At 38.3% G+C, this 27,201-nt stretch overlaps 2 protein-coding genes and 1 long non-coding RNA gene across 3 annotated transcripts; 1 reads left to right on the plus strand and 2 right to left on the minus strand.

The window, feature by feature from the left end:
- Positions 1-12,662, minus strand: mcm5 (minichromosome maintenance complex component 5). Its single transcript, XM_067458951.1, has 16 exons — positions 12,307-12,662; positions 11,482-11,608; positions 11,053-11,181; positions 10,736-10,908; positions 9,056-9,211; positions 8,800-8,969; positions 8,547-8,718; positions 8,349-8,460; positions 7,160-7,303; positions 6,267-6,332; positions 5,986-6,162; positions 4,917-5,029; positions 3,100-3,228; positions 2,770-2,912; positions 525-652; positions 1-449 (listed from the first exon to the last, which is right to left on the minus strand). Exons 1-16 carry the CDS (start codon positions 12,474-12,476, stop codon positions 348-350), a joined length of 2,211 nt encoding a protein of 736 aa, XP_067315052.1. The 5' UTR covers positions 12,477-12,662; the 3' UTR covers positions 1-347.
- Positions 12,663-13,799: 1,137 nt separating this feature from the next.
- gcat (glycine C-acetyltransferase) lies at positions 13,800-22,986 on the minus strand. The gene is made up of 9 exons (XM_067458963.1): positions 22,668-22,986; positions 21,238-21,368; positions 21,053-21,154; positions 20,821-20,967; positions 17,847-18,001; positions 16,366-16,448; positions 15,552-15,723; positions 15,134-15,255; positions 13,800-14,267 (listed from the first exon to the last, which is right to left on the minus strand). The coding sequence occupies exons 1-9, from the start codon at positions 22,891-22,893 to the stop codon at positions 14,116-14,118; spliced, it is 1,290 nt and encodes a 429-aa protein (XP_067315064.1). The 5' UTR covers positions 22,894-22,986; the 3' UTR covers positions 13,800-14,115.
- Positions 22,987-23,261: 275 nt separating this feature from the next.
- LOC137051498 (uncharacterized) lies at positions 23,262-25,453 on the plus strand. Its single transcript, XR_010899922.1, has 4 exons — positions 23,262-23,408; positions 24,279-24,362; positions 24,448-24,548; positions 24,703-25,453. It is a non-coding gene; the product is annotated as an uncharacterized lncRNA (long non-coding RNA).
- Positions 25,454-27,201: the final 1,748 nt, after the last annotated feature.

The following is a 27,201-nucleotide window of genomic DNA, read 5'->3' on the forward strand; positions in this document are numbered from 1 at the left end:
TTCATCTAAATTGCTTTATTACGTTTCCATACAAAAGTCATATCTTAAGTTTGACACAAGTGTCATTAGATTTGTGATGACGCATTTCTTTTTCATTGAAAAACCACAAGAAGACAGTAAAGCAGTGTTGCTGTGGAAGCACACCAAAGCTCTGACAGAGCAACAGGAGAATAATTTCTCAGCAAACAGTTAGATTGATAAACAGGACATTTCTCCAGCAACAGGGTGTCCAGACATCTATGTACAATAAATCTGAATTGTATATCATTTCTGGGGTGGCTTCAGCCCACACACCTGTGTTCAGACACCAGGTTGTGGGAGTGTGTTTGTAGCAAACACACATCTCTCTACTTGACCCTGTAAAGCACCTTCCTCTGCATGCGGTGCTGCAGTTCGCCCCTCCTCATCATCAGATGAAGGACCTTGTGAATGGCGTGCTCTGGGTATTTCTGTTTAGAGGAGAGAGTTTTACTGACGGTGTAATTACACATTGATAGAGAAGAATAGCGATGTGAGAAACTCACCTGTTTGGTGAAATCCTGTATGATGCTGTGTTCAGACACCTGGGAGCCGATGGCGAAGCGTCTCTTCAGCTGTTTTTCTATGCGAGAGATCATCTCCTGATCCTCCTGAGTGGTAAATCCTTCCACACCTACAAAAATACAGCATACGTTAGACACACTCCACCCACATTTATAGAGGCTAGAGTGCCCTGACTGAAAAACGTTTGAGAAAGGCTGGGCTAGACAGTGCAGGGGCTCAATAATAATCCGAGCCGTTTTCTATGATTTATTGGACACTTGTATACGTGGCTCATGGTCATTTATCTAGCCAACATCATGAGGTTTTTCAGTTATTCTCAAACAATTTGAGTCTTACGGCACATTCAATACAACAGGCTGAAAATTACAATAAATAATTCTACCACTGTTTTATAAAACATACATTTTCATAAAAATATGAAACAACAAAATATATACCGTATTTTCCGGACTATAAGTCACTTTTCATAGTTTGGCTGGTCCTGCAACTTATAGTCAGATCTGACATATATCAAACTTAATTCATACTGACTGACAAGAATAAACATTTAGCTACGTCTACAGCTGCGAGAGGGTGCTCTATGCTGCTCCTTTAGCCTACCCCTGAAAAAATTAACTGAAATATTAACTTAAAGACAATAACTGAGAAAGACTGAACACAAACAAAAGGCAAAAACAATTATGCACAGTGCGCGCTCCCGCTCTCTGCACTGCTTCTGCCCTAATGCGACTTATAGTCCAGTACGACTTACAAAATAATTAAAAAAAATTCTCTTCATGACGCATTTGACTGATGCGACTTATACTCCGGAGCTACTTATAGTCTGGAAAATACGGTAGGTGTATTTAAAAACTTAATGGGGATGTCTATTTTTGGCAATATTAAAAACCTATATATCATGTGTTATAGTTAGCTACAACTTTAATTAGTAAAAAAAAAAAAGAAAGAAAAAAAGAAATTCAAAGTGTGATTTATATAATCAATATTTATTTATAGGAATGTAATGATACATTGCTATATCAAGATGTCACTATATAAAAAGTGACGATATGCATCAATGTAAATTATATAATTTGTGATATAGAGTTGGTTTTATCCGAGGCTCAGCTTACAGTATTTAGAAGGTATAATTCCAAGGGGGTAATCTAGCGCTCGGAAAGCGTTCCACCCCTAGGGGCGGCCATTGCTAACCAAGCCATCACCTGCTGTTAGGATCCCATTGACTCCCATTCGTTTAAGAGTCACTTTGACAGTGAATAACTTTACATCTGAGGCGTTTAAAGACTCCATTTGTCCATTGTTTATTTCTAAAGAAACACGACAATGTATAAAAGGCTCCATTACCTTGTATCTTACACTATCGCCCCGCAGAAGCTGTTTTTGTAAAAATAGGCTAACGATTGCGTCATAACCAACGCGACTCTGTCGCACAGTTGAGAAATTACCATATAGACCTGAGGAGACGCTCAGAAGCAATCTTTTACTGTCTATGAGGCAGTCGGGGGACGTGGAGACAAAGTCTGATAAAGTCAAGGGAGAAGAATGGGGAGAAGCCGATAGTGAGCCAAAAGCAACAGGAGAAAATTTTAAACAACGTGATTCAGATTTCACTTTCCACAAATACTAGAAGACCTACAACTGTCAGACAGGAGGCTCACGTCACATCTACGTCGTCAAGCTCAGTCTGAGCCTGCGCAGTTCGCTCAGCCATCAGGAAGTGAGTGCCTCTGATTGGCCTCATTTTCGGCCGTTGAAGTCAATGGGATAGCTCTGTCCATTTCTTTTACTGTCTATGTATAATTCACCCAAAAATGTATGTCATGTAAATCATGTCCAGATCACGTTTAGTTTCAGTAGTATGATTATTCAAAGTGTTTTAGATGGTTTATTCTTATCTGTATAGTGCATTAATAGCTGGAGAGGCAGGGCAGTGAGCACCGGGAGAGTCTGTGCACAGCTTGCTTTAAGGGTTACTTCAGCGATTCAGGATATGGCTTTGTATCAGTAGAAACCCAGGAGTATATTCGAATGATCGTGTGATTTACAATATTGATAAGCGTTAAACGCGCCACCACAGTCTGTGAAAAGGATTCATTTATTTACTGTATGATTTCTATATAATAGATTTCCAAATAATAAATTGATTCCTTCATTAATTTTTAGGTTTTAGGGGCATACTGTGACATGTAATACTACAGTCTATTCCCTTTAGAGACCAACACTTACCAGAGAGACTGCCGGAGAGAGCGGCGTCTAGCGTAGACACCTGGAAGAGTCTCAGGGCCTCGTCCACCTCTTCCTCTCCAGCGATGGGCTGCAGCTTCATCTTAGCGAGAGACTCTGCAATGCGCACCACGGCCTCCAGCTGCCTACAGGACAACAAATGATCAACCAGTTAATAAAAACTACTAAACAAGTGCTATCAGTGATATGATAAGCAATGTTACTGCATACGGACTGGTGAATATACTGTTCTCAGTATATGAACTGTAAATGTTCATTTTGAGGAATAAAATGAGTAAAAACAGGTCCTATATTACTGAATTCAGAGGTTACCTGACAGTGATGGGGATGGACGCACGTCTGTCAGTCTCTCTCTCGTGTTCCTTCGCTCCGCTTCTCATCAGCACGTACCTGTTCTTCAGTTTCTCTGCGGCAGCCGCAGACAGACGGGGTCCACATTTCCTGTTTGTGAGGTGACAATGCATTTTAACACTTCTGGGAGGTCTTATTTATTGTCACTTGCATGACAAACTTTAGCATTTCTGTCATTTATGAGTTTCTTTGTTCTGCTGAACACAAAAGAAGATATTTGGAAGCATGTTTGTAACCAAGCAGACAGAGCAACCAGAGTAGGGAAAAAATACTTTTATTTTACCATTGACTAGTCAGTGGTTTCTCTATCTGCTTGGTTACAATTATCCTTCCAAATATCCTCTTTTTTGTTAAAGGGTTACTTCAGCAAATAGCATATGGCTTTGTATCAGTAGAAACCCTGGAGTATAATCAAATGATGGTGCTTCCCCCTCCTCATATCCCGCTGAGACGAGAGATTTATGCATTTTATTTCTGGAAAAATTCCTCCCGTGTCGCAAATTGACGTTATTTGCATTATCTTTAGAATGTTTGGCCAGAGGCTAAAGACTACAGCCAGCAGAGGGAGCCATTTCCGCATTTTTTCAACTCGCACATGGGGGATGGAGATCTCACTCACAGCGCTCAGCTGCAGGTATTAATTTAAACGGATGCTAAGCAATGTAAGTGTTTTAACTTCTCAAATTAATTTCTATGAAAGTTAAGCTTCCAAAGGCATGATCTGAAAACATGCCAGACTGAGCACGCATTGTGAATGTATGCCAGGAGTGTGGTTGCAATTACCTCAACTCTCATCAACTCAATTATGACGTTAAATGTAATCTGACTCCTAATCTGAGTTAGTTTATTTAATTGTAGTGTCTGTAATCCAGTAGCGGTGGCTTTGGGAATGGCCTCACAGGGCAGCGAAGCATTCTGGGAATTGTAGTCTTTCATCCCCATGAGACAAAAATACATTTTCTGTCTTTTCTCAGTCTAGAAGGCTGAAAATAATTTCACATTTCCACTACATTAATGACTCGGTTTAAATACATTCATCGTTCCAGCGCTGAAGTACCCCTTTAAGCAGAACAAAGAAACTCATACAGGTTTGGAACAACATGAGGGTGAGTAAATGACGATTATTTGGGTGAACTATCTCTTTAAGATGCTGTGCAATGAAACTGATCAGCTGGTCAGCCAATCACATCCCTCTATTGAGGCAAAATCATGTGCATCGATTAATTTATTCGATACATTTTCAACGTGTTGTAAATTATCTGCCACAATTAAACATAGTTCACCCAAAAATGAAAATGTGTCTCCTTACCCCCAGGGCATCCAAAATGCAATTTTTCTTCAGTAGAACACAAATTAACTAATTTGACCTCATCCAGCTGAAGTCATCGTGCAGTGACCGCTGATGTACATAGTGTTGTATTTGAGGTGAAAATAATGATATAAATACTGTTTGGTTTCTCGCACAAACCAATTGTTTTGTGTCTTAAGACACCAATTTGCCGTCATTGGGAGTTAAAAATCTTCATTTGTTCTACTGAACAAACAAACACACCTACATCTTGAATGCCCTGGGATTAAGCAGATAAACGTAACATTTTAATTTTTGGGTGAACTATCTGTTTAAGCGCATACTTTATGTACATTTTTTGAATTTATGTGCTTCTTGGTATTTCAAACCAGTGCTTTTCTAAATCAATAAATCACATAATTCCCATAAAAATATGTGGATGGCAACAGCTTCTAATGAATGATGTTTCCCATCGCGTTTATAGACTTACACTCTTGAGTAGGCGACGTATTTCTTCAGCATGGCCAGAGGAATCTCTCCCTCGACACCCTCCGTCTGCGTCTGAGCGCTCAAGTGAACGTTCATCACATGCCGGGCCAAAGTCTGAATAAAAACACAGTTGTGTGTGCATTAGCTCACATGATATCATTTAAACTGTATAACTCTTGAACAAACTTTGTTCATCTATAAGCAGCTGTTTTGTTCACACACTGGGCTGTGACAAGACACGAGATTGGGTTCACGAGAAAGAGACGATTTTAAACCTAATTAAGAAATCCTCAATGACGAAATATTTAACTAAAAAAAAAAATCTGCTGGTACATTTGAAATATTTTAACTCGTATTGAAATGAATGTCATTCCAGTTCTACTATGAGTATGAATTATCATATGCAGTAAAAGACAATACTCAAGCACTGTAAAACCTCAACTGACTGGCTTCTCTCCTGTATAATAGTCTCTTCAGATCATAGAGCTGCACATGATTTAAGAACTTCTACAACTGAACTCCTTTTCACAAATTGATCATAGATATTAAGTGCAAACAATAAGTGCAACCATAATCAAAGTACTATCTTAATATTCAAAGTGCAAATAGAGACCACATTTTTGATACGGACCATGATATTAGAGATGCTTTTATGATATTTCATGATATTAGAAAACTACACAGCCCAGCCTCAGATAGCTTTCATACTGTAAGATATTCGCATGCATCATGGAGCTGCTTTCAAAAGGCCGGTTATTATATTGCGCTCCCGTTTACTTTCACGATTTCGCATACTCCGTGAATAGGAAGCGGTGGGTCTGCTGCACGCCCATTTTACAAGAAAAGAAACAAGACTTCTCTTCACTTGATCAGTGCTGCGCATTACGTATGACGAGAACAGCTTGTGTTGGATGAGCTGAATGGAACTGAACCTGAAGTGGAAGTGCCATATTCTATCCTAACTTCACCCACGCACTCCGTCATGGCAATATCAAGCAAGACAGCTTTTCACCTCAACCAGAAATCTCATCGATTTTAATTTCGTGAGATCTCACTCCCCGATTACCCACCATGTCTCTCTGATGGTCGTGCTGGTCTTTGATGATGAAGATCATGTCGAATCGAGACAGAATGGTGGGCATGAAGTCAATGTTGTCCTCTCCCTTCGTGTCATCCCAGCGGCCGAACACAGAGTTGGCTGCGGCCAACACAGAGCAACGGGAGTTCAGAGTGGTGGTGATGCCAGCCTTTGGGGGGAAAACAAAAAAATTAATGAGTCTTTTTTTTTGTATTGCTGAAAAAATAGTAGATTTGCTTTGATCATTACAACGCTGTGAAAAACAGCCGGTACCTTTGCAATAGAGATGGTCTGCTGCTCCATGGCCTCATGGATCGCGACTCGGTCATCCTCTCTCATCTTTTGGATGAAAAGAAAAACATCACCGTTTAGCTCAAAGCATTTCATAAAACTGCAAGAACACATCATGCAAGTTCAGGAAATCCTAGGGTTGGGTAGCGCTCACATTTTAACCAGTATCGGTACCTTTTTTCGGTACTTTAGGGATACATCAATAACTAAAGAAAGAAGAAGTCCTTTATAGAAGTGTTGTATTGACATTAAGCCAGTGTCTGCCATTGTCTGTGATGTTTGTTCACTGTAATATTTTACAGTAAATAGATAATAGCTTACTTAAATTTATAAAAACAACCATATTTTTGTAGATTTTGTAGATTTCCCGCAAATTCTGTGCTGTGTATTTTCTGGTAATCAAATGAAGACACAAAACATTAATTTAGTTAAACTTTTTTGTCAAACAAAGCTGCACAACTGAGCTTTATACTGTTAAAATTAAAACATGGAAGAAATTATAATATATTAAAGTTTTGATTTTTGATTGGTTTATAATTATTACATTAGTGTTAAAATAATTACACTGAGACAAATCTAAATTCTACAGTAATGTATTTGTCAAGTTAAACCAAACTTTGAGGAAAATAAACTGCGGGTCAGCGCCATCCATCACACAGACACGCGGGATTTGTATTTAAATAGACGTTTTGCTATTTAATATTCACAGACACTAGTTTATAATCACCAGATGCGTTCTCAGCTATCAAAATTTGGTACCGACTGATTTAATGTGAATTGGTACATGGTAGTACAGACATAATTCGGTCAGTGCCCTTTAAAGTACAGAGTTCGATACCCAACCCTAGGAAATCCAGACTGCTTAGAAGTCCAACCTTGTCAAACTCATCAATGCAGACCACTCCACCATCCGCCAGCACCATGGCACCGCCCTCCATGATGAAACCACGGGTGTGGGGGTCTCGAAGAACAGAGGCCGTCAAACCAGCCGCACTGCTGCCCTTTCCAGAGGTGTAGACCTAACAAACATAGACGAGCATTTCAATGCAGATTCTCAATTACAAGACATTTTCATTTATGCATTTAGCAGACGCTTTTATTCAAAGAGACTTAGAAGAGAGGAATAAAGTGTAACAAAAAACATTTTTTATTTAACTGAAAAGGAAATTAAGACATGATTAAGACTAAGACACTTCGCACAGCATAAAATTATACGATTAAATAATTATATTAAAATTTAAATGTTATATAATGCATTCCATATTAAATATATATTTAACATTATATAGAGGCATACAATAGATTATAAAATGTACTGCATGTCAAAATAAATATTTATATTACTGAAAAAGCTGATTACTTGCATATTCATAATATATATGGCCGCTATATTACATTGACCGCACTTTAATAACAGGCAAATAAAAAAATATTTTATGAATTATATATTATATATATATATATATATATATATATATATATATATATATATATATATATATATATATATATATATATATATATATATATATATATATACACATATATATACACACACATATATATACACACACATATATATATATATATATATATATACACACATATATATATATATATATATATATATATATAAATAACATGAACATACAGTTGCAGAATGTGAAAATGTGAATAATTTTAACAAAATAAGGCATTATGCATTAAAAAATGTATTGTTTTATTTAGTACTGAATAAGATATTTTACATAAAAGATGTTTACATAGTCCACAAGACAAAAAAAAAAAACAGCTGAATTTATTAAAATGGCCCTGTTCAAAAGTTTATGTACTCATGATTCTTAATACTGTGTGTCATTCCTTGGATGATTCGCAGCTGTTTTTTGTTTTGTGATGGTTATTGAAATATATGTAAACTGATTTTCTGATGTAAAATCTTACTCTGGACAGCACTAAATAAAAAAAAAATATTGTAAAATACAAAGATTTCATGTGCTTTACGTGTAAAGAAAGCCAAACAAATGAGATGAGGGTGAGTAAATGGTCAATCTTTATCAGTCTTACCCCAATAGGAGAACATCTCTCCACAAACTTCAACAACTGAGACTTGGCTGTGCCTGGATCTCCCAACATCAACAAGTTGATATCACCTCTGCGCGTCAGACCATCAGGCAACCTAAAAGAAGCCATTTTGAGCAGATAAGAAAGGTGACGGAAAAAAAAAACTCAATGTGAAAAGGAGCCAGTTTCTATTTGTCTCACCTCTTCCTGGAGCCTCCGAACAGAAGGCACGCTATGGCCTTCTTCAGGTCATCGCTTCCGTAAATGGACGGGGCGAGAGAGCGAGCGATGGATTCGTAGACCGAGGGAGAGGAAGCCAGAGCCCTCAACTCCTCTTCCTCCTGAGGGGAGACTGATCCAGTGGCTCCACGGCCTGAAAAACAGTGAGAAGGCCATGAGATGCCGTTTTCAATCCAACACGAACCTTTTCCCGTAATGTTCAGCACATGCTCACCTGCTCCTTCAGTATCCACGTCAATGCCGACCACACGCAGGTACGCCGCTCGGATGCCCACACCAGCTCCCTTATCACGGCCTTTGGATTTGGTTTGAGCCACCTTCTTAATGGAGTAGATGCCCATGACGGTTACTCTGTTGCCTGGCACTACACGGTCACACAAGTACCTGGGAGGTAAAAGTCATGAATTAGACACACTGCAGATAAAAAAAGCAAGACACGGCAACACAAAGCTGTCGGTGTGAGCATCCACCTGTCGCAGTACAGCTGCATGTGTCGCGGCATCTCTCCGTGAGGAACGGCATCAGGAGCTTCCTGCAGACGCTGAGTTTGGAAATCCACACACACGCACCGGTCCGGAATGATGAAATACGGATCCACAGGGCATTTCACACGGCCCGCCTGCTCACTGCAGGACAAATAAGACAGGAAATTAACATAAAAACATGCCTACTGTATCTAGTAGGGCTAGGTTGATAGTAGGGGTGACAATTTACAAAGATTCCCATCGATTGTCATTTAAATCAAAGATCAATTAATCGTTAGCCTTAATATGGAAATGGCTTATTGTAGTCGAATGCTGCTCAAAACGCCAGGTTCCTCATTAAATGAATGAGAAGGGTTTTTAGTCTAAATAAAGGGCTAAATGAGCTGCAAAATGAGAATATGATTGCTCATTAAAGGTGCACTATGCAAATTTCCATCCAGGCGTAGTTTGATGACGCCAACTTTTTAGGTAAGCATCTTGGGACATGTGGTCTTCACCTCACAGCCGGTGGAAAATAGGACTCGGGCAGAAATCACGTTCATGGATGCGGTTATTAACGTTACTGTAGTGTGAAGCAGAGCAGGACCAAGTGTTGTGGAGCTGAGCAAGGCCGCTGGAGCGACTGTTACACAAACACACGGCTCGCGAGCACCGGGGCTTTTATTATTGCGGGATGGGACACAGACGTCGGCTGGGCGCCTGCACTATTTCCGGGTTTCCGGTTATGATTATAAGGTAAAGCAGCTCTGTTTATCATATTAGATACATTTAAGCGTGTTTAAAATGATGTTCTGACGTTACTCTGTGTGTTCACTCTGCGCTGCTGTGACATGTTCACACTGCTAAGAGAAAAGTGCTTCTGCAGAATAAAACCGACGGTAACGCAGATATGACGCGATTGACAGGCGACTCGCTCAAACGCTATGCTGACACGTCCCGGTCCTTGGTTAAAATAGCAATTTTCCCACAATTTACAAATAGTTGGAAACATTTGGGATATTGTAAGAACTCAACTGAACAAAATATATAACACTGGCCTAGTGGTTTTTGGATATTTTACTGCAAAAATACTACAGTGCTCCTTTAATTAAATTCCTTAATTATCAAACATAACTGATACGTGTCACCATGGCACCTCAGATGTGTGGTTTTCAGAATGTTCTCTTTGCTAGTACGTTATTTAACTCAAAGAAACGCATGAGATTAATCAGATATATGCAAAAACATTAAAATTATCTGCACAAAAAGACACAAAGCCACGTGATATTTATTCATATTCAGAATGGGGTGTGAGCAACGCGATGAAACGTGATAACTAAACCCAAATAATTCTCTTTATATTGAACATGCAGCTCTAACAACGCACAACTAATAATGACTATGACTGTCATGTTACATTGTGTGTAAATAAGACCCAATCATAGTCATGATAAGTTGAGCAATCCTGTTAGAGCTGCATGCGCAGAAGCTGATCACCGGCATGCTTCACTACCGCATTAATTCTTAACCAAATGCATCCTATACGAGATACGCCTACACAAAATAAAATGTCTCACGATATTCAAAATCATATGAAGACCAAAAATGATGTTGTACAGACAAGTTAATGCTAGTATATTTCTAAACCACATTAGTTAAGTTAAACAGTATTGGGCAAGTACTCACGTGTTGCACTTGCGGGGCAGAGCGTAACCCTGCAGTCCCGGCGGCAGAGGAATGTTACTGATGACCGCTCTGCAGCCGCGGCACTGAAGACACACTTTGGTGGCTTTGGCCCTCACAGCCGTGGAGGATATGATTATACCGGGAATCTTCACCAGACGGGACACCTGCTCTGACTGCAAAAGATGATGGACACGAGTAGGAAAATAACGTTAATGGTTTCAATTATAGATGTGGCGCATTGAGGCACAAATTAGGAGTAAACTAATGCTCAGCTACGCATCTGATTTCATTATTAACTGTCTAAATAATTTACTCACCTTCAAACTGCGGATGTTGGAGGGGTGGGCGTCGCTCTTCAGCATGACCTGTATGTCCTGAACGGTCTCTTCTCCTAATGGCCGCGGACGCGTGACCTCATCAGCCACTTCCTGCGCGGCCTCCTCCAACTGTCAATCACATGGCAACATCATTAAATGTAAAATCTTATAAACAACAATGTTCAAATAGGACTTGCATTTCATAAATATAATACAGCATCCCAGAAAGTCAAACAACAAATTAAGTTACATTTTATAATAAACTGAAACTAGAGAAACACATTAAATGTGTAAATTGCCTATTAATTTGTTACTGTAGTGTAAATTTCCAGTTAAATATGTAATAAAAATATAATTAAATTGTATGGAACAAAAAAGTAAGTCTTGCAATATTTATGTGAAAAGTTATTTCTGTAATTCTGTCCCTACCAAAGGCAAATTCTCAGTAGGAAGTTTGTAAAGACAGTCTGACAGATCTTCATCAAAACTGGCCAGATCCTCCATCTCCACCTCAATCCAGTACTCTCCCAAAGTATAGTGCCTCTTGAGCTCATCTCTGAGGGAAAAGTACAAGTACATCAGTGGAACAAAGTATCACAATAATAGAAATAGCAAATGAATGTGATAAACCTAGCTTAAAAAGTTACAGTTTATCTATACAGTTTACTTTATTAGGGAATATGCAAAGTAGCGTGGTGGTTTATTATTCATTTTATAGATTTATTCTTTCCGATAGTTCTGATCACTGAACCGACTCAAAAGATTCAGTCATTCAAAACACACTGTCCCAAATCGGTTACTCAGTGGAACGATTCAAATTGCGCATAACCAAAAGACAAATCAAGTTTAATATAAACAAATCAAAAAATACGTTGATTTAATAAATCACATAATAGGCAACGATTAGCACAGTAAATACAGCGTATAAAGATATTATTCATTTTAATGCATTTGATTCTTTCGAACAGTTCTGATCACTGAACCGACTCAAAAACGATTCCATCATTCAAAACATGTTCCAAATTGGCTCTATCGAGTCACTCAGAAAAACTATGCAAACCGCGTAACAGTTACATAATGACACGAAAGATAAATCTACATAAAAAAGATTAATATAGATGAAGGAAAAGTAATACGTGAATATAATAACGACAAATATATAATATGCAAATTAGCACAGGGAAACTGAGTTAGTTAGACATTGTCGAACAGCATCATCGCCATGCAAGCCAAACACATCTGATATGACAATACCTGTATTTGTAGGTGAATCCAGTGCGATCGGTGCCGACACGAAATTGCCTCAAGAACTCGCGAAACTTCTTTTTGATCTGGGTGCGTTTCAAGACCCCCTCATCGCCAATGCCTTCCCCTCCTCCGAAACTGTCACTATAATAAACTCCTGGATCATCGAAACCCGACATTTTGCAAGTGTGCTGGAGTGAACTCCTTGTAATAAACGATCAATAAGATATCACTTCAAAGAGTGATGTGAAGTCTTCAGTTTTGCTAATATTCTGTGTCGGTCAGAATCAACAATGTGTTCGCCTGCCACGCGCGCTGACTTTCGCGGCAAAACCTCTAGCCCCGCTCGCGCTGGAGTCAGACTCCGCCCCCAGAGAACTTTCCGTCCCGCTTATTGGTCCACAAGCCGTCGTGACGAGATACGTCATGAAAAAGGCGATACCAAAGCGGAGTACTGGCGGGAAAAACACAAAGCAAAGTGCAGGGACCGGAACTAGTTCTTCTTGTTTGGCGCGGAATATCAGCATTGTTTAAGACTTGTCAGTTTACAGTTACCAAAACCGTATTTATATGAAAAGAACTGTTAACAATGATAAATAGTCTAATCAAATAAAAAGTGACATCAGTGCTGAAATGATTTTTTTGTGTATAAATAGTGGAGACAGACAGGGCTCAACCCACACTGACATAGTCAGAAAGAGACTAAAAAAGAGACTGAAGACTGAGACTTTTTTTAGCTGAAATCTTGAACTATGATCTCAGAATAACTTCAACTTGGGTTCTTATGCGTTTAAAAACGTAATATATATTTATTAATTACAGTGTTTATTAAATTGACTATTGTTACCAAATGACACATTTGTGGTTTCATGAATTGTTCAGTGTTCCTTATTGCTTTACTATTTATATAATTAAAAAGCCTATAATATGCTGTTGTGACATGATGCCAGACTTCTTTGTGACAACATACCCCACTATTCGGCTAAAATAAATTGCTAAAATAATTTATTTTTGGCATTTTTGCCTATTATGATAGGACAGTAGCAGGCAGGAAGTGAAGTAGTAGAGAGAGAGAGGTGGTCGGGATTGGGAAAGGTCCGGAAATCATATACTAGCATATGAACCATGTAATTTAAAAGACATTAAGTCATTATAACACATTTTAAACTAATACATCATAACATGATTTTGCAGGAATTGTACTGAGGCACTAAAAATACTACCCATTAAAAGTCAGTTGAACCAATTGTATTACATTATCCCATTGGTTCCTAAAGGAGACCTGATTCCTGGGGGACGTGATTTCTCACCACACTGGGATGACCTTTTTGTTTATTAAACATCAAGGATTTGGTTTTATTTGATAAAAACTGTATAAGGGACAGAGTATATCTCAGGTCTTGTAACTTATTGGTTTTGTAAGTAGTCCAATAAATGGTCATAATTCTGTCAGAAATAACCAACTGCTGTGTGCAAAAGTAGTAGATATAGCGGAGGAGATATTAAATGGCATCATCTTTTTATTATTTTTAATCATTTATGGACAATTGCTGCATAAGCATGATCTGTACACGATTTTGCAAATAATGTCCCAACTGAAAAAAAGTCAAGACACTTTTGGTATAAAGCTGCTGTACAAGACTGCCGTAAAAGCAGCAACTATTAATCATAGAGGAAACATTTTTCTGCCAATACTGAAAATATACAAATACCCTTTGACCTTCACAAATCTCAATAGCATTAGAATAATTTTTTCTATGATATGTAACTTTAGCCTCGTTCTAACAGTCAGCAACTTTGTCTGTTCTGTTTCTGACATTAGGAAATGACACCGTGCTTCCTGCCTGTCTGTATGAAGGCATCTACGGTACGATCAATGTCTTCATCAGTGTGAGCAGCAGAGATCTGGACTCGAATGCGGGCTTTTCCTTTGGGAACAACCGGATAGGAGAAACCGATCACATACACTCCTGATGACAAGGAGAGAAAAACACTGTTTTAAACTGGGATTCTGTGCATAAAAGGGTTAGTTCACCCAAAAATGAAAATTCTGTCATTAATTACTAACCCTAATGTTGTTCAACACCCGTTCATCTTCTGAACACAAATGAAGATATTTTTTTTTAAATCCGCTGGCTCAGAAAGGCCTTCATTGACACCAATGTCATTTTCTCTCTCAAGACCCATAAAGGCACTAAAGACGTCGATACAAAGCCCATCTCACTACAGCGGCTCTACAATCATTTTATGAGGAGACCACATGTTTTTGTGCGTAAAAAAACGAAAAATACGAGTGATGAATAACGAGTGATGAGCCAATTTCAAAACAAAGTTTTGAACGGTTATGAATCAGCGTATCGATTCATGATTCGGATCGCCAATGTCACGTGATTTCAGCAGTTTGGCGATCTGATTGGACACGCGATCTGAATCATGAATCGATATGCTGATTAATAACCTTAAACATTAAACATTCAATTTAAACATTGTTTTGAATTCGGCCCATCACTATTGAAGTCTTTATTTAGTTTTTTCGTGCACAAAAACTAGTCTGGTTGCTTCATAAAATGATTGTAGAGCCTTTGTAACAACGTCTTTAGTGCCTTTATGGGTCTTAAGAGAGGAAATGACATTGGTGTCAATGAAGGCCTTTCTGAGCCATCGGATTTCAACACTTAATTTGTAATTCGAAGATCAACGGAGGTCTTATGGGTGTAGAAAGATATTAGGGTAAGTAATTAATGAGCATTTTTTGGGGGGGGGGTGAACTAACCCTTTAATAATTAATTAAATGTATTCATTTAGATATACATAACATATATGCTTGAATTCTCACCCAGTTTTAGCATGTCATCAGCCATGAGAGAAGCCAGCCGAGCGTCTCCTAGCATCACAGGGCAGATGGGATGAGCTGTGCCAGAAATGGTGAACCCTGCCTGGGTCATGTTGTTTCTAAACCTTTGGGACAGAAGAAAAGATGCACAATAGGCCATTGTGTTGAAAACTGCCATCATTAGCTCAGTCAACTCAGTGAAATCTTTTTTTCTTAAAAGCATTCATAGTTTCATACAGGAATACTGAACCAGCAAAAGTCAGCTTGTTTTAGTTTGACTATGAGACCGACTGCTGGTTTGAAATATAGTCTGTTAGTTTTAACCCTTCTTATCTCCTTTCCACAAAAGATAAATGCAGTGACACAAGCTAAAGGGTGTAACCGAATCCACAGTACACACATCGGCCACCTCCAGTCCTACCTCATGGTTTTAGCTGTCATGGACTGGGCGATTTCGTTGGATGCCAGCAGCAGCTCCACGGCACGGGTGGCACAGCCCACCACAGGAGGGGGGAGGGAGTTGGAGAACAGATAGGGACGAGAACGCTGTCTCAGAAGCTCAATTAAAGCCTTGGGTCCGACGGTGTATCCACCTGACAGAAAAGCAGAAAAATATACACGCTTAAAAAGAACTGAAATTGCTTCATCCTTATCATCAAAGAAACAAAAAAATGCTTGATGTAAACGGCATAATAATCCCTCGATGAGTAACAAAAAAAACCTCACATGACTTGACAGATGCTGCGATTAGATAACTGCACTAATCAGCGGATCGGTTTCATTGCACAGCATTTCAAATGTTGGTTCGATCATTCTAAAACGCCAGAGTCGAAGACCGTCATAAAAATGATTTAGTTCAATTACTTCCCAGAAGTGTCTCACATGATAGTGTTCCCAAACACCAGGCATCCGAAGACAACATAACACGACAGCAGTTATCGAGTTTCGTCTGCGCGCTCTGAGACACAAGTCATTTCATAGAAAAAAGGCCTAAAGTGGCTGTAGAAACTTCCATTTTTATTACAGATTTTTTTGTTTCCCAGGAAAATGATGATTATTTTGTTCTCTTGAACACATGGAATGGAAACTGTGCTTTATTCATAAATGTTTTATGCGCTAATCCAATTTGTGCACAAGTTAAACTCCAGCTTTGAATGAAAACAGCAATTGTAGCTTGACTATGCAAACAGTTTTTTAGTGATATTTAATATCTAGATTTTTTTTAAAACACGCACCAGCGGCACCTCCCAGGGCTTTTCCCAGAGTGGAATTGACGATGTGCACTCTGTCCATCACACCCAGCAGCTCATCGGTTCCTCTGTGGGAAATAAATGCACAGATGATCACTTGTAAGATATTATGACATAATACCTAGTCACATAGTTTTAATGAGTCCTTAAAAATAAAAACATATAACTGCCTTAATAGTTTACTAGGAAGATTCATTTAAAGCAGTGGATCTAAATCAGGGGCCCAAGAGGACAACAAACTTCCGAGAGGACCTCAAGATTACATAATTATTTAAAATATGACAAAAATGCAATAAAACAAGCAACAACAACAAAAAAATATTCATTTTTATAATGAATATACATATTTTTAGTCTCTAAAGTATTTTATTGTGTAGAAATTGTGAGTGGGGGGCCTTCAAATTTTATTGTAGAAATTGTGAGTGTTGGGCCTTCAAATGTTATTGTAGAAATTGGACGGCCTGAAGTCAAAAAGCCAGAGATCCACTCCTTTAAATTGTTACACACTGCTACTACAATCCCAAGAAGCATTGCAAGTGACACAATCAAATTAAATGTTTATTATACATCCATAAAGTACTTTACATTTATTGTAAAATATTCATGCACAAAGTTGGTTTCAGTTGTTTTACCCAGGTAAGTTTGAGATAGAGTTCATATAATATGGTAATATAAATATTATTTTAATTGGCAAGTAGCCAAATAGTAATATAAATATAAAACATGCATTCATAATTATTTTAAACAACATGTATTTATTTGAGCTCTTTGTGAACCTATAATTATTAGACATATTCCTTTCATTCACATCATGCTTTGATATAGTCAGATATTCTTTCAGCTGCCTTATTACAACTGTCGCTGCAGCAGCAGTGTTTATTCCTGCTCTGAAACACATTTAATTTCATAATAATTTTCAAAACGATTTTCCAATCTTCAGAAGAAAAGTGAATCAAACGGACCCTGTGATTGGCTGTTTGCCGCACGTTTCACACTTTGAGGTGTATGCGCTTCAGAATTGATCACAAACTCTGGATTAAACCTGAGTTGACAGAGAAAGTTTATACCGAGCTTTGAGAAGCGATCTAAACCAGGTTGGACTTATCTGGTTTTGTCAACTTTAAACCTACTCTGAAACTCAGAGTTTGTTCAGCTAGCTTCATGCAACAGGCCTCAGAGCTCTATTGCTGTGATTAGCTTGTTTTGATTCTCTGATCGGTGGAGATTTCTCTGCAGAATTATGGGTAATGTAGTTTTGTTTTAATTAATTCCGCTGTTAAACATGAATATTTAAACCAAAAAAAGTTGAAATAGTGTGGGCTGATGTTTAAACAAAATCATATATCATCTGTCTTAAGGGTTAAGTTATCTTAAAAATCAGTTCTTCTTAGAAGCAAATGAAGATGTTTCAGGAATTATGCTGTTGCGCTCTATTTTTGCAAGTGCTACCAAGTGTTTCTACTCACCGGCCACGAGGACCCATGAATCCTGTGGCATGACATTCATCAATGAAAACCAACGCTCCGTACTGCTCAGCCAGATCACAGATACCCTTCAGAGGAGCCACATCCCCATCCATGGAGAACACGCCGTCTGTGACCACCAACCTCAGACGAGAGGACTGTGGGATAAAGGGAGTCAATCAACACTAAACTCTCTAGCTCTTTTCAGCATACATTAAATGCAAAGCTAACAGTGCATGTCCACTGGCGCAGAGCGAGCGGTTTTAATTAATTCCTATGAAAGTGAGTTGTGGGATTGACAGCTGACTGCAAAGCGTTGGGAGCAACCAAGAGCATCAAAAGGTTGGGCAGTTCAGGTTAACCAGTTTAGGTAGTGATTTCTGTCTAGAGCATTTAATATATGCAGATTGAGTTTATCCTGATTTTAGTGCATTGCATGCTTTTTAGTTGTTAAAAAGCATTCAATGTGTAAACAATATATTATTTGTTGTAATTGTTGACAAAAGCTGACAAAACATATCAAGCTGCCAAACAGTATTTTTTTTGCAAACTTTATTTTCATATCACATAAACACTTGCAGTGCAGCCTATGATTTAAATAAAAACATTTACTTGAGTACTGTACTTAAGTACACTTTTTGAGTGTCTGTACTTTACTTGAGTATTATTTTTTCAGGAAACTTATGACTTTAACTTCACTATATTTGAAAGACAAATATTGTACTTTTTACTCCACTACATTTCTATCAAGGTCCTCGAAGCCGAAAGACATTTCTGTAGCAGCTTTGGAAGTCAGTGGATGATTTTTTTCTTCTTTTTAAAGGTGTTTGGGTTTTTGTAGAAAGCCTTTCAGTAATCATTCGTGTAGAGTCATGGGAAGTTCAATGGTTTCCCAGCATTTTTTGAACAAAAATGTATACAGGTCCTTCTCAAAAAATTAGCACATTGTGATAAAGTTCATTATTTTCCATAATGTAATGATAAAAATTAAACTTTAATTTATTTTAGATTCATTGCACACCAACTGAAATATTTCAGGTCTTTTATTGTTTTAATACTGTTGATTTTGGGATACAGATCATGAAAACCCAAAATCTCAAAAAATAAGCATATCATGAAAAGGTTCTCTAAACGAGCTATTAACCTAATCATCTGAATCAACTCATTAACTCTAAACACCTGCAAAAGATTCCTGAGGCTTTTAAAAACTCCCAGCCTGGTTCATTACTCAAAACCACAATCATGGGTAAGACTGCCGACCTGACCCTGTCCAGTAGGCCCCCATTGACACCCTCAAGCCAGAGGGTAAGACACAGGAAGAAATTTCTGAACGAATAAGCTGTTCCCAGAGTTCTGTATCAAGGCACCTCAGTGGGAAGTCTGTGGGAAGGAAAAAGTGTAGCAAAAAACGCTACACAACGAGAAGAGGTGACCGGACCCTGAGGAAGATTGTGGAGAAGGACCGATTCCAGACCTTGGGGGACCTGCGGAAGCAGTGGACTGAGTCTGGGGTAGAAACATCCAGAGCCACCGTGCACAGGCGTGTGCAGGATATGGGCTACAGGTGCCGCACTCCCCAGGTCAAGACACTTTTGGGCTACAGAGAAGCAGCACTGGACTGTTGCTCAGTGGTCCAAAGTAATTTTTTCGGATTAAAGCAAATTTTGCATGTCATTCAGAAATCAAGGTGCCAGATTCTGGAGGAAGACTGGGGAGAAGGAAATGCCAAAATGCCCGAAGTCCAGTGTCAAGTACCCACAGTCAGTGATGGTCTGGGGTGCCATGTCAGCTGCTGGTGTTGGTCCACTGTGTTTTATCAAGGGCAGGGTCAATGCAGCTAGCTATCAGGAGATTTTGGAGCACTTCATGCTTCCATCTGCTGAAAAGCTTTATGGAGATGAAGATTTGGTTTTTCAGCACGACCTGGCACCTGCTCACAGTGCCAAACCCACTGGTAAATGGTTTACTGACCATGGTATTACTGTGCTCAATTGGCCTGCCAACTCTCCTGACCTGAACCCCATAGAGAATCTGTGGGATATTGTGAAGAGAAAGTTGAGAGACGCAAGACCCAACACTCTGGATGAGCTTAAGGCCGCTATCGAAGCATCCTGGGCCTCCGTAACACCTCAGCAGTGCCACAGGCTGATCGCCTCCATGCCACGCCGCATTGAAGCAGTCATTTCTGCAAAAGGATTCCCGACCAAGTATTGAGTGCATAACTGAACATAATTATTTGAAGGTTGACTTTTTTTGTATTAAAAACACTTTTATTGGTCGGATGAAATATGCTAATTGTTTTAGATAGGAATTTGGGGTTTTCATGAGCTGTATGCCAAAATCATCAGTATTAAAACAATAAAAGACCTGAAATATTTCAGTTGGTGTGCAATGAATCTAAAATATAAGAAAGTTTAATTTGTAACATTACATTATGGAAAATAATGAACTTTATCACAATATGCAAATTTTTTTAGAAGGACCTGTAGTTTATAGCAAAGTGGAAGAAGACGGATGTCAAAATGTTCATTTTGTCGAGTATTCACATAAACAAAGTTGATTATGTCTTAAGTGAAGGTAAACTGTTGGAGAATATCAGATGTGTATCAGTGTATTGGATCTGTGCATTTGGCCTTAAAGTGACAGCAGCTTTATAACTATTATACAAGTATTTAAAATAGTTTTTTTTACAAGTATTGTATGCTAGTATGTCAGATGGAGTATCACTGACTGACTTAAACCATGATGGCAAAGTGTGCATTTATACAACAATAATAAAGTAGTGTGTTGACATAAAAAAGGAAATTTACTTTTGAAAACAAATACTTCTATACTTTTACTTAAGTAAAAATCTGTTTTTACAACTTTCACTTGTAACGGGTAATATTTGACCAGTAGTACTGTTACTTTTACTCAAGTAATGAAGTTGTGTACTTTGTCCACCTCTGCATAAAAGAGATTAAGTCATGAGACCTACCTGTGATTCTTTTAGCTTTTCTTCCAGGTCATTCAGGTCCATGTGCTTGTAGCGAAACCTCTTGGCACGGCACAAACGAATGCCGTCGATAATAGAGGCATGGTTTAGTTCATCAGACAACACGGCATCATCAGGACCCAAGAGGACCTAAAGCAAAGAGCACCAATGTATTCTTAAAGTGTAACGATACAAGTTTAGTTAAGTATATTATCATGATGGTTGGTTAAGTCACCTCAAACAGACCAGCGTTGGCATCAAAGCAGCTTGCATACAGAATGCAATCTTCTCTTTCATGAAACTGGGCTAGTTTCTCTTCCAAGTTCTTGTGGAGGCTCTAGAGAACAGAGATTAAAAACAAACGTTAAGGCATCAATAAGCATTGCTATCAGTGTGTTAAAATGCATTATTGTCTCTCACCTGGGTGCCGCAGATGAAGCGAACTGAGCTAAGGCCAGCGCCATACTTCTGCAGAGCATCTATTCCAGCCTTCACCACCTCCGGATGACTGGATAAACCCAGGTAGTTATTTGCACAGAAATTCAATATGTCTACAATAGAAATAGGGAGGTTTGGCCCATCAGAAGATCAGAAGAAGAGGAGCAATAAATCACTCCTGTCCTTCACTATCCAGTCCAAAACGATTATAAAAATATAATTTATATATATATATATATATATATATATTTTTTTTTTTTTTGTCCACACCACTGTTATATTAAAATTGAAAAAGTGGCCAACATATATTAATATTGGAATTATTTTGGTAATATTTTACAAAAAGGTTTCATTAGTTAACATGAACTAGTTAATAACGAACTGCACTTCTACAGCATTCATTAATCTTTGTTAAGGTTAATTGCAACATTTTCTAATACTTATTAAAATCAAAAGTCGTATTTGTTAACATTGGTTAATGCACTGTCAACTAACATGAACAGCTGCATTTTTATTAATTAACACATTAACAAATATTAATAAACACAGTAACAAATGTATTGTTAGTTAATGCATTAGCCAATGTTAAAAAATGAAACCTTATTGTAAAGCGTTACCATTAGTTTTTATTTAAACATTTTTCCTTTTAACTTTATAGTTTATTTTTGTCATGTTGTCATTTTTATTATCTTTTTTTTAAAAGTTAATTTTTTTAAATTAATTTTTATTTCAGTTTTAGTACTTTAGTACACCGAGATAAACTAAATGAAAATGTTTCCTTGTCAACTAGCGGAAAGAAAATAAGTATATCTACCTAATCAATCAATCTGTCTGTCTCCTTGTCAGATATCTTTCCTTGATATCTATCTATCTATCTATCTATCTATCTATCTATCTATCTATCTATCTATCTATCTATCTATCTATCTCCTTGTCAGATATCTTTCCTTGATATCTATCTATCTATCTATCTATCTATCTATCTATCTATCTATCTATCTATCTATCTATCTCCTTGTCAGATATCTTTCAATCTGTCTATCTAACGAATATGTTCAATAACTGATACTTTATCACTGGTTTAAGCATAGTCTTGCATTATTATTTTACATAGGGAAAAAGTAAAATAACACTGCAAGGTTTATTCCCCTTACCAGGTGCCTCCAGGACCGTACGACCTAATCATGCATATATTGGAAGTATATGCAACACTCTTCTTCAAATTATTAAAAAGCCTTTATTTAAGAGTGCCTTGGATTTTAATCTTTGTTCTACATTAATTTCAATACCCGATCCCAAAGAGCACCTTCAAACATTTCACTGAACTCCCTGAGCACCCAGGACTTTTTTGCCTTTTCTATATATTTAAAGTAGCCTATTTGGCCCTGGGCTGCCCAAACCCTGTTGCTCACCGCCTCTACTGCCGTCCACGCAGATATGAGGACCCTGTTTGGAGGTGATGACTCGCTCCCCCTTCCATGTGCCCGCTGCGCGGATAGAGTCCAGCTCGCTCTCCAGGACAGACAGCGCCTGAGCCGCAGCCGTCGCGTACGGTCTGCTCGCGTTAGCAGGGGCGCGGGGCTGGAGCACACTCCACACCGGGGCACTCAGGCCGCGAACCGCAGAGCGAAGCGACATTTCTCACACACTATCGCAGCAAAAACTGTACAGTAAAAGTATATGGGACTCAGTATATGTGACGTTGCCGGCGGATATATGTAATGTACATGGGCGTTGAAACGTCGAACCAATCAGACGCATTTGTGTAAGAGGGTGGCGCACTCCTGATCCAATGGAAGAGCAGCTGAGGATTCAGCTTTTTAAAGAAACAGTGCTGAGTTTGCCACACTGACATAACTCTTAAATTCAAAATATTGTACAAATATAATGTACAAGTAAATTGTTGTTTTCGGGAACTACTATTGCAAGCTATATCACGCATCTGATATGAATCGGTTAAAAAAGTACAGGAAAAAAAGCGAATGCGTAAAAATTATACTAGCAGAAAGAATCGTTCGAAAGAATCGATTCGCGGAAAAGAGGCGGACTTTTACCGTTTGACCAGAACATGCATGTGCAATATATTCGCGGGAATAGCTATCTCCCGCCAAATGGTCATGATTGAGAGGAGTGAGACAGGGGAACTTTAAAGGGTAAGCAATTCTTATGAAATGTTATATTTTATCTTAACAAAAAAGCATGTACTTATAGCCTTTAAATACACATAAATGTTGAGTAGTTTATGTTATTTATAGTATTTTATTGGTTAGATCAAGTTTCATAGATTCAATACATATAATAAATTAATTATGAGCACCTCCTATAATGTTTCTTAATAAAAGTATAAAACTTGATGTTGGGTAGACTGATGACGTGAAAGATACAATGTTTCATATCTCAGTCAGAAAAATATTGGTTTTGCAGTGTGAACTGGCTCAAATGCACAAATGAATCAATTTGTTCATGATATACATTATAAGTGCTACTTCACACATGTTCACATGAGCGATCAAATTTCGTAGTCGTAATATGAAACGTCATAGGGGGTGTCACCCTATCCGCGGGAAATCCAAATCCATTCCTGTTGCGTTCACTGACTATAACTAAACACGGAACAAATACGAATGGACTTTTATATGGAAAACGACAACATCACAGGTCCGAATCGTTCTGTTTTATCCACATTTGCATTATCAAACTGTAATAGCTTTCTTATCCGGACTGTTGTCTGCTTACTGTAGGCTTATTAAACAAAATGGACGACAGTATTCATTGTAACTTACAATCGCAATTTAAAACGATTAACGTTATATGCCATGCAAAATGTGTACATGGGTAAACAATAGTATTTTGGATCATTTGACATCAACGAAGAAACTTTGGAGCACTTGCTGTAACAATAAAAGACGTTTTAACGAATGTTGATTGAAGCGACTATCCTTGTATAGATCACAGCTATATTTCTTTCCACAAAATATGTCGCTGTCTAATAATTATCCTAATTTAAGTATTTCTTACCACAGATAGGCCTACCATTATTGAAAGTCTATGGAGGGTTCTAAGAAGAGCCTGGACATTCTTCTGCTGCGGTGGACATGATAACTCTGGTAATATTTTCTTTTAATAAAAAGTTAATAAACTAGTTGAACGCATTGTGAAGTCCGGGATTGTGCTTATCCAAAACATAAACAGAGATCCAGCGCTCAGTTGAAGAAACAGCGCCACCTCTCGGTTTGAGCAGTGTACGCCCATGGAATTGCAATGCAGATGGATGTATTATCAGAACGGTTTAGGTGAGACTCTTTCATTCACTAAATGTACACTTTGATCATCAAAGTGAATTTTTTTGCCTCTAAATCTATCAATATTGAGTGATGGAAATTGATGACATCACGTCGAAGTGCTGCACTGTACAATGCTAATGGCCACACTATTCATTTCATACAGAACACTTGGACCAACATGAAGAAACAGCTTTCAGAGATGGAGGATTGGCCCCTTGAAATCATGATTGTCCCAGCCTCTTATATCGTAAATTTGTGAGAGGAGCCGACGCCAAGCGGTGGGATGGAGTTAGGCCTACTGGTGCTCTCGCCTAACGTGTTCACAAGGAGTTTTGGACCTAAGTTCGGTTTTGCTTGGTCCATAGGCACCAATAGAGCACAATCTTGTCTATTTGATGAGGATAGGGAGTCATGCCAACGGTCTTAAGATTTAATTTGGCCAACAGTGATAATTAGATATCTGTAATCAATCATTCATTCAGTATTCATTGTAAGCAAGAATATCAGGGATAAATATTCAGTATACTGTGATATTTCTTTTATACAAAAATTCAACAAGACATTTAAAGCCATAATGTAATTTTTTTCGCCGCTAGAGGTCGCTTATTCAAAACAAAGGCGTAGCTTGATGACGGTTTGATTTCACTTCCGCTTATATATGGGCTAACGTAGGGCTGTTTTATCATATTACACACATTATTTGAGTGTGTTGAAAATTATTTTATAATGCTACTTTGTGCATACTATGAGACACTCGTTGCACACTGCAGTAAGATAGATTGATATTAGGCATGGTCAAATATGGTACTCGCAGTAAATCAAGAAAACTAGATTTAAACTATAAGACTAACTGTGTTGTGCTGTATAACAATGATTCGTTTTCTGTCAATGAATGTATCCAAACATTTGCTCACCTGTCTAATAAAAAACATAATATATTAAAGCGTTTTTGGTGTTTCCATGGTTTCTACCAAATAAACTTGGGGGTAATCAAGGATAACGTGGGTATGATGTCATTGATAGGCGACACAATTAAGGACATGGTCTGTTTCCTGGTTAAAATTGCTTATTTATCTGGATATAAACATTCTTGGAATGTTTTAACATCCAACATGTGGTATAGTACAAGTATAAAAGTCAACAAAATATATATCATTGTTCTAGTGGTTTTTGAATATTTTAATCTAGGGTACATATTGTGTCTTTAAGGCCAGTAAGTAGCCTACATTTCTTCTCTTACAAAGAAAATAGTTGCAAAAAAGAACCCAAAGCATTTTTGCATGTTACCAAACAATGCACACTGAATATACAGTAAATATGGTGGACAGTAACAACGGTGAGAAACGATTCCAGTTATGCTTCCACTTGAGTCTGGTTCGACACGGCACAATTACAACCATTCTCCGCCTGGAATTCTCAGCACGGTTGGCTAACTAGTAGAATGCGTGAAAAAAATTGTAGGCCTATATTCAGTTTAACAGCATTGGGTTCAAGAAGGTAAACTGTAACTGAACATTTTGATGCTTAAATTATGTTCTCAATTATGAATGAGTCAAACGCGTTTGCAAGACGGCCTGAATCCACTTATATTAGTTTGGACGGCTCTCTCCATTACAGATTTGTGCAAAACCTTTGCGATATTTACTAAATGTCGATTTAAAAAAAAAAAAAACTATTGCGAAATTACGCCATTTCTATTAACTGATGTTTATGCGACACATTTTTCTCCCGTGATAAGTAATTCCAAATAGCATGCCATGTGTTGGTTGGTATAGGTTTATGTGTGTCCCAGCACACATAAACACGAAATGTTTGAATTAGCTTGGATTAGAATTTTACCATTCATTAATTAATGCGTGAATAACGTATGCTCTCTCTATGTCTCCTTCCATTACAAAATAATGGCTATTGTGATGGCTGGGATACAGATAAACCTTAGCCTGACGTGGTCATACTCAATTCTAGTCAGAATATGAGTCTGAAACTGCTCCATTGGGCTGTGATTATGAGGCGTGTTTCAACTGAACCAAGAATGGACTGCATTTATATAGCGCTTTTATCCAAAGCGCTTTACATTTTTGCCTCACATTCACCCATTCATACACCGACGGCGATATCAGCCATGTAAGGCGCCATCCAGCTCGTCGGGAGCAGCTGGGGTTAGGTGTCTTGCTCATGGACACTTCGACACTTGGTCAGGTGGAACCGGGGATTGAACCACCAACCTTCTGGTTTGTAGACAACCTACATGAACCACTGAGCCACTGCCGCCCCGGCAGGTCAAGAAAGACCTCAATTGGATAGACCTACAACCAATCAGAGTAACGGAGCGACGCATTGTCAAATGTCAACAGAGTTCAACTGCACTGTGTTGCCAAGTCCGCGTTTTTCCCCCCGCGGGTTGTTTTCTATGTCTGCAGGTTGAAGCGACCATTATGTGATAAATAGACCCATGAGTGCGAATTTTAGCAGGCAACCTTGCCAAAATAACACACATTTTACCCCCCAAACGCCATTTTTCCCCCGAGAAGCTATTGTTTAGGGATAGTAGTTGGCGGGTTTTGTTGTAAAAACTTGGCAACCCTGTCTGCACGCGAGCCTAAATCAGTCTGGAATACACGATCTTTGCCGGTGTTGTAAATTTTTTTAATAATTTAATGAT

The sequence above is a fragment of the Pseudorasbora parva genome, chromosome 2, assembly GCF_024679245.1.
Source record: "Pseudorasbora parva isolate DD20220531a chromosome 2, ASM2467924v1, whole genome shotgun sequence".
In the NCBI taxonomy this organism is placed as follows: domain Eukaryota; kingdom Metazoa; phylum Chordata; class Actinopteri; order Cypriniformes; family Gobionidae; genus Pseudorasbora; species Pseudorasbora parva.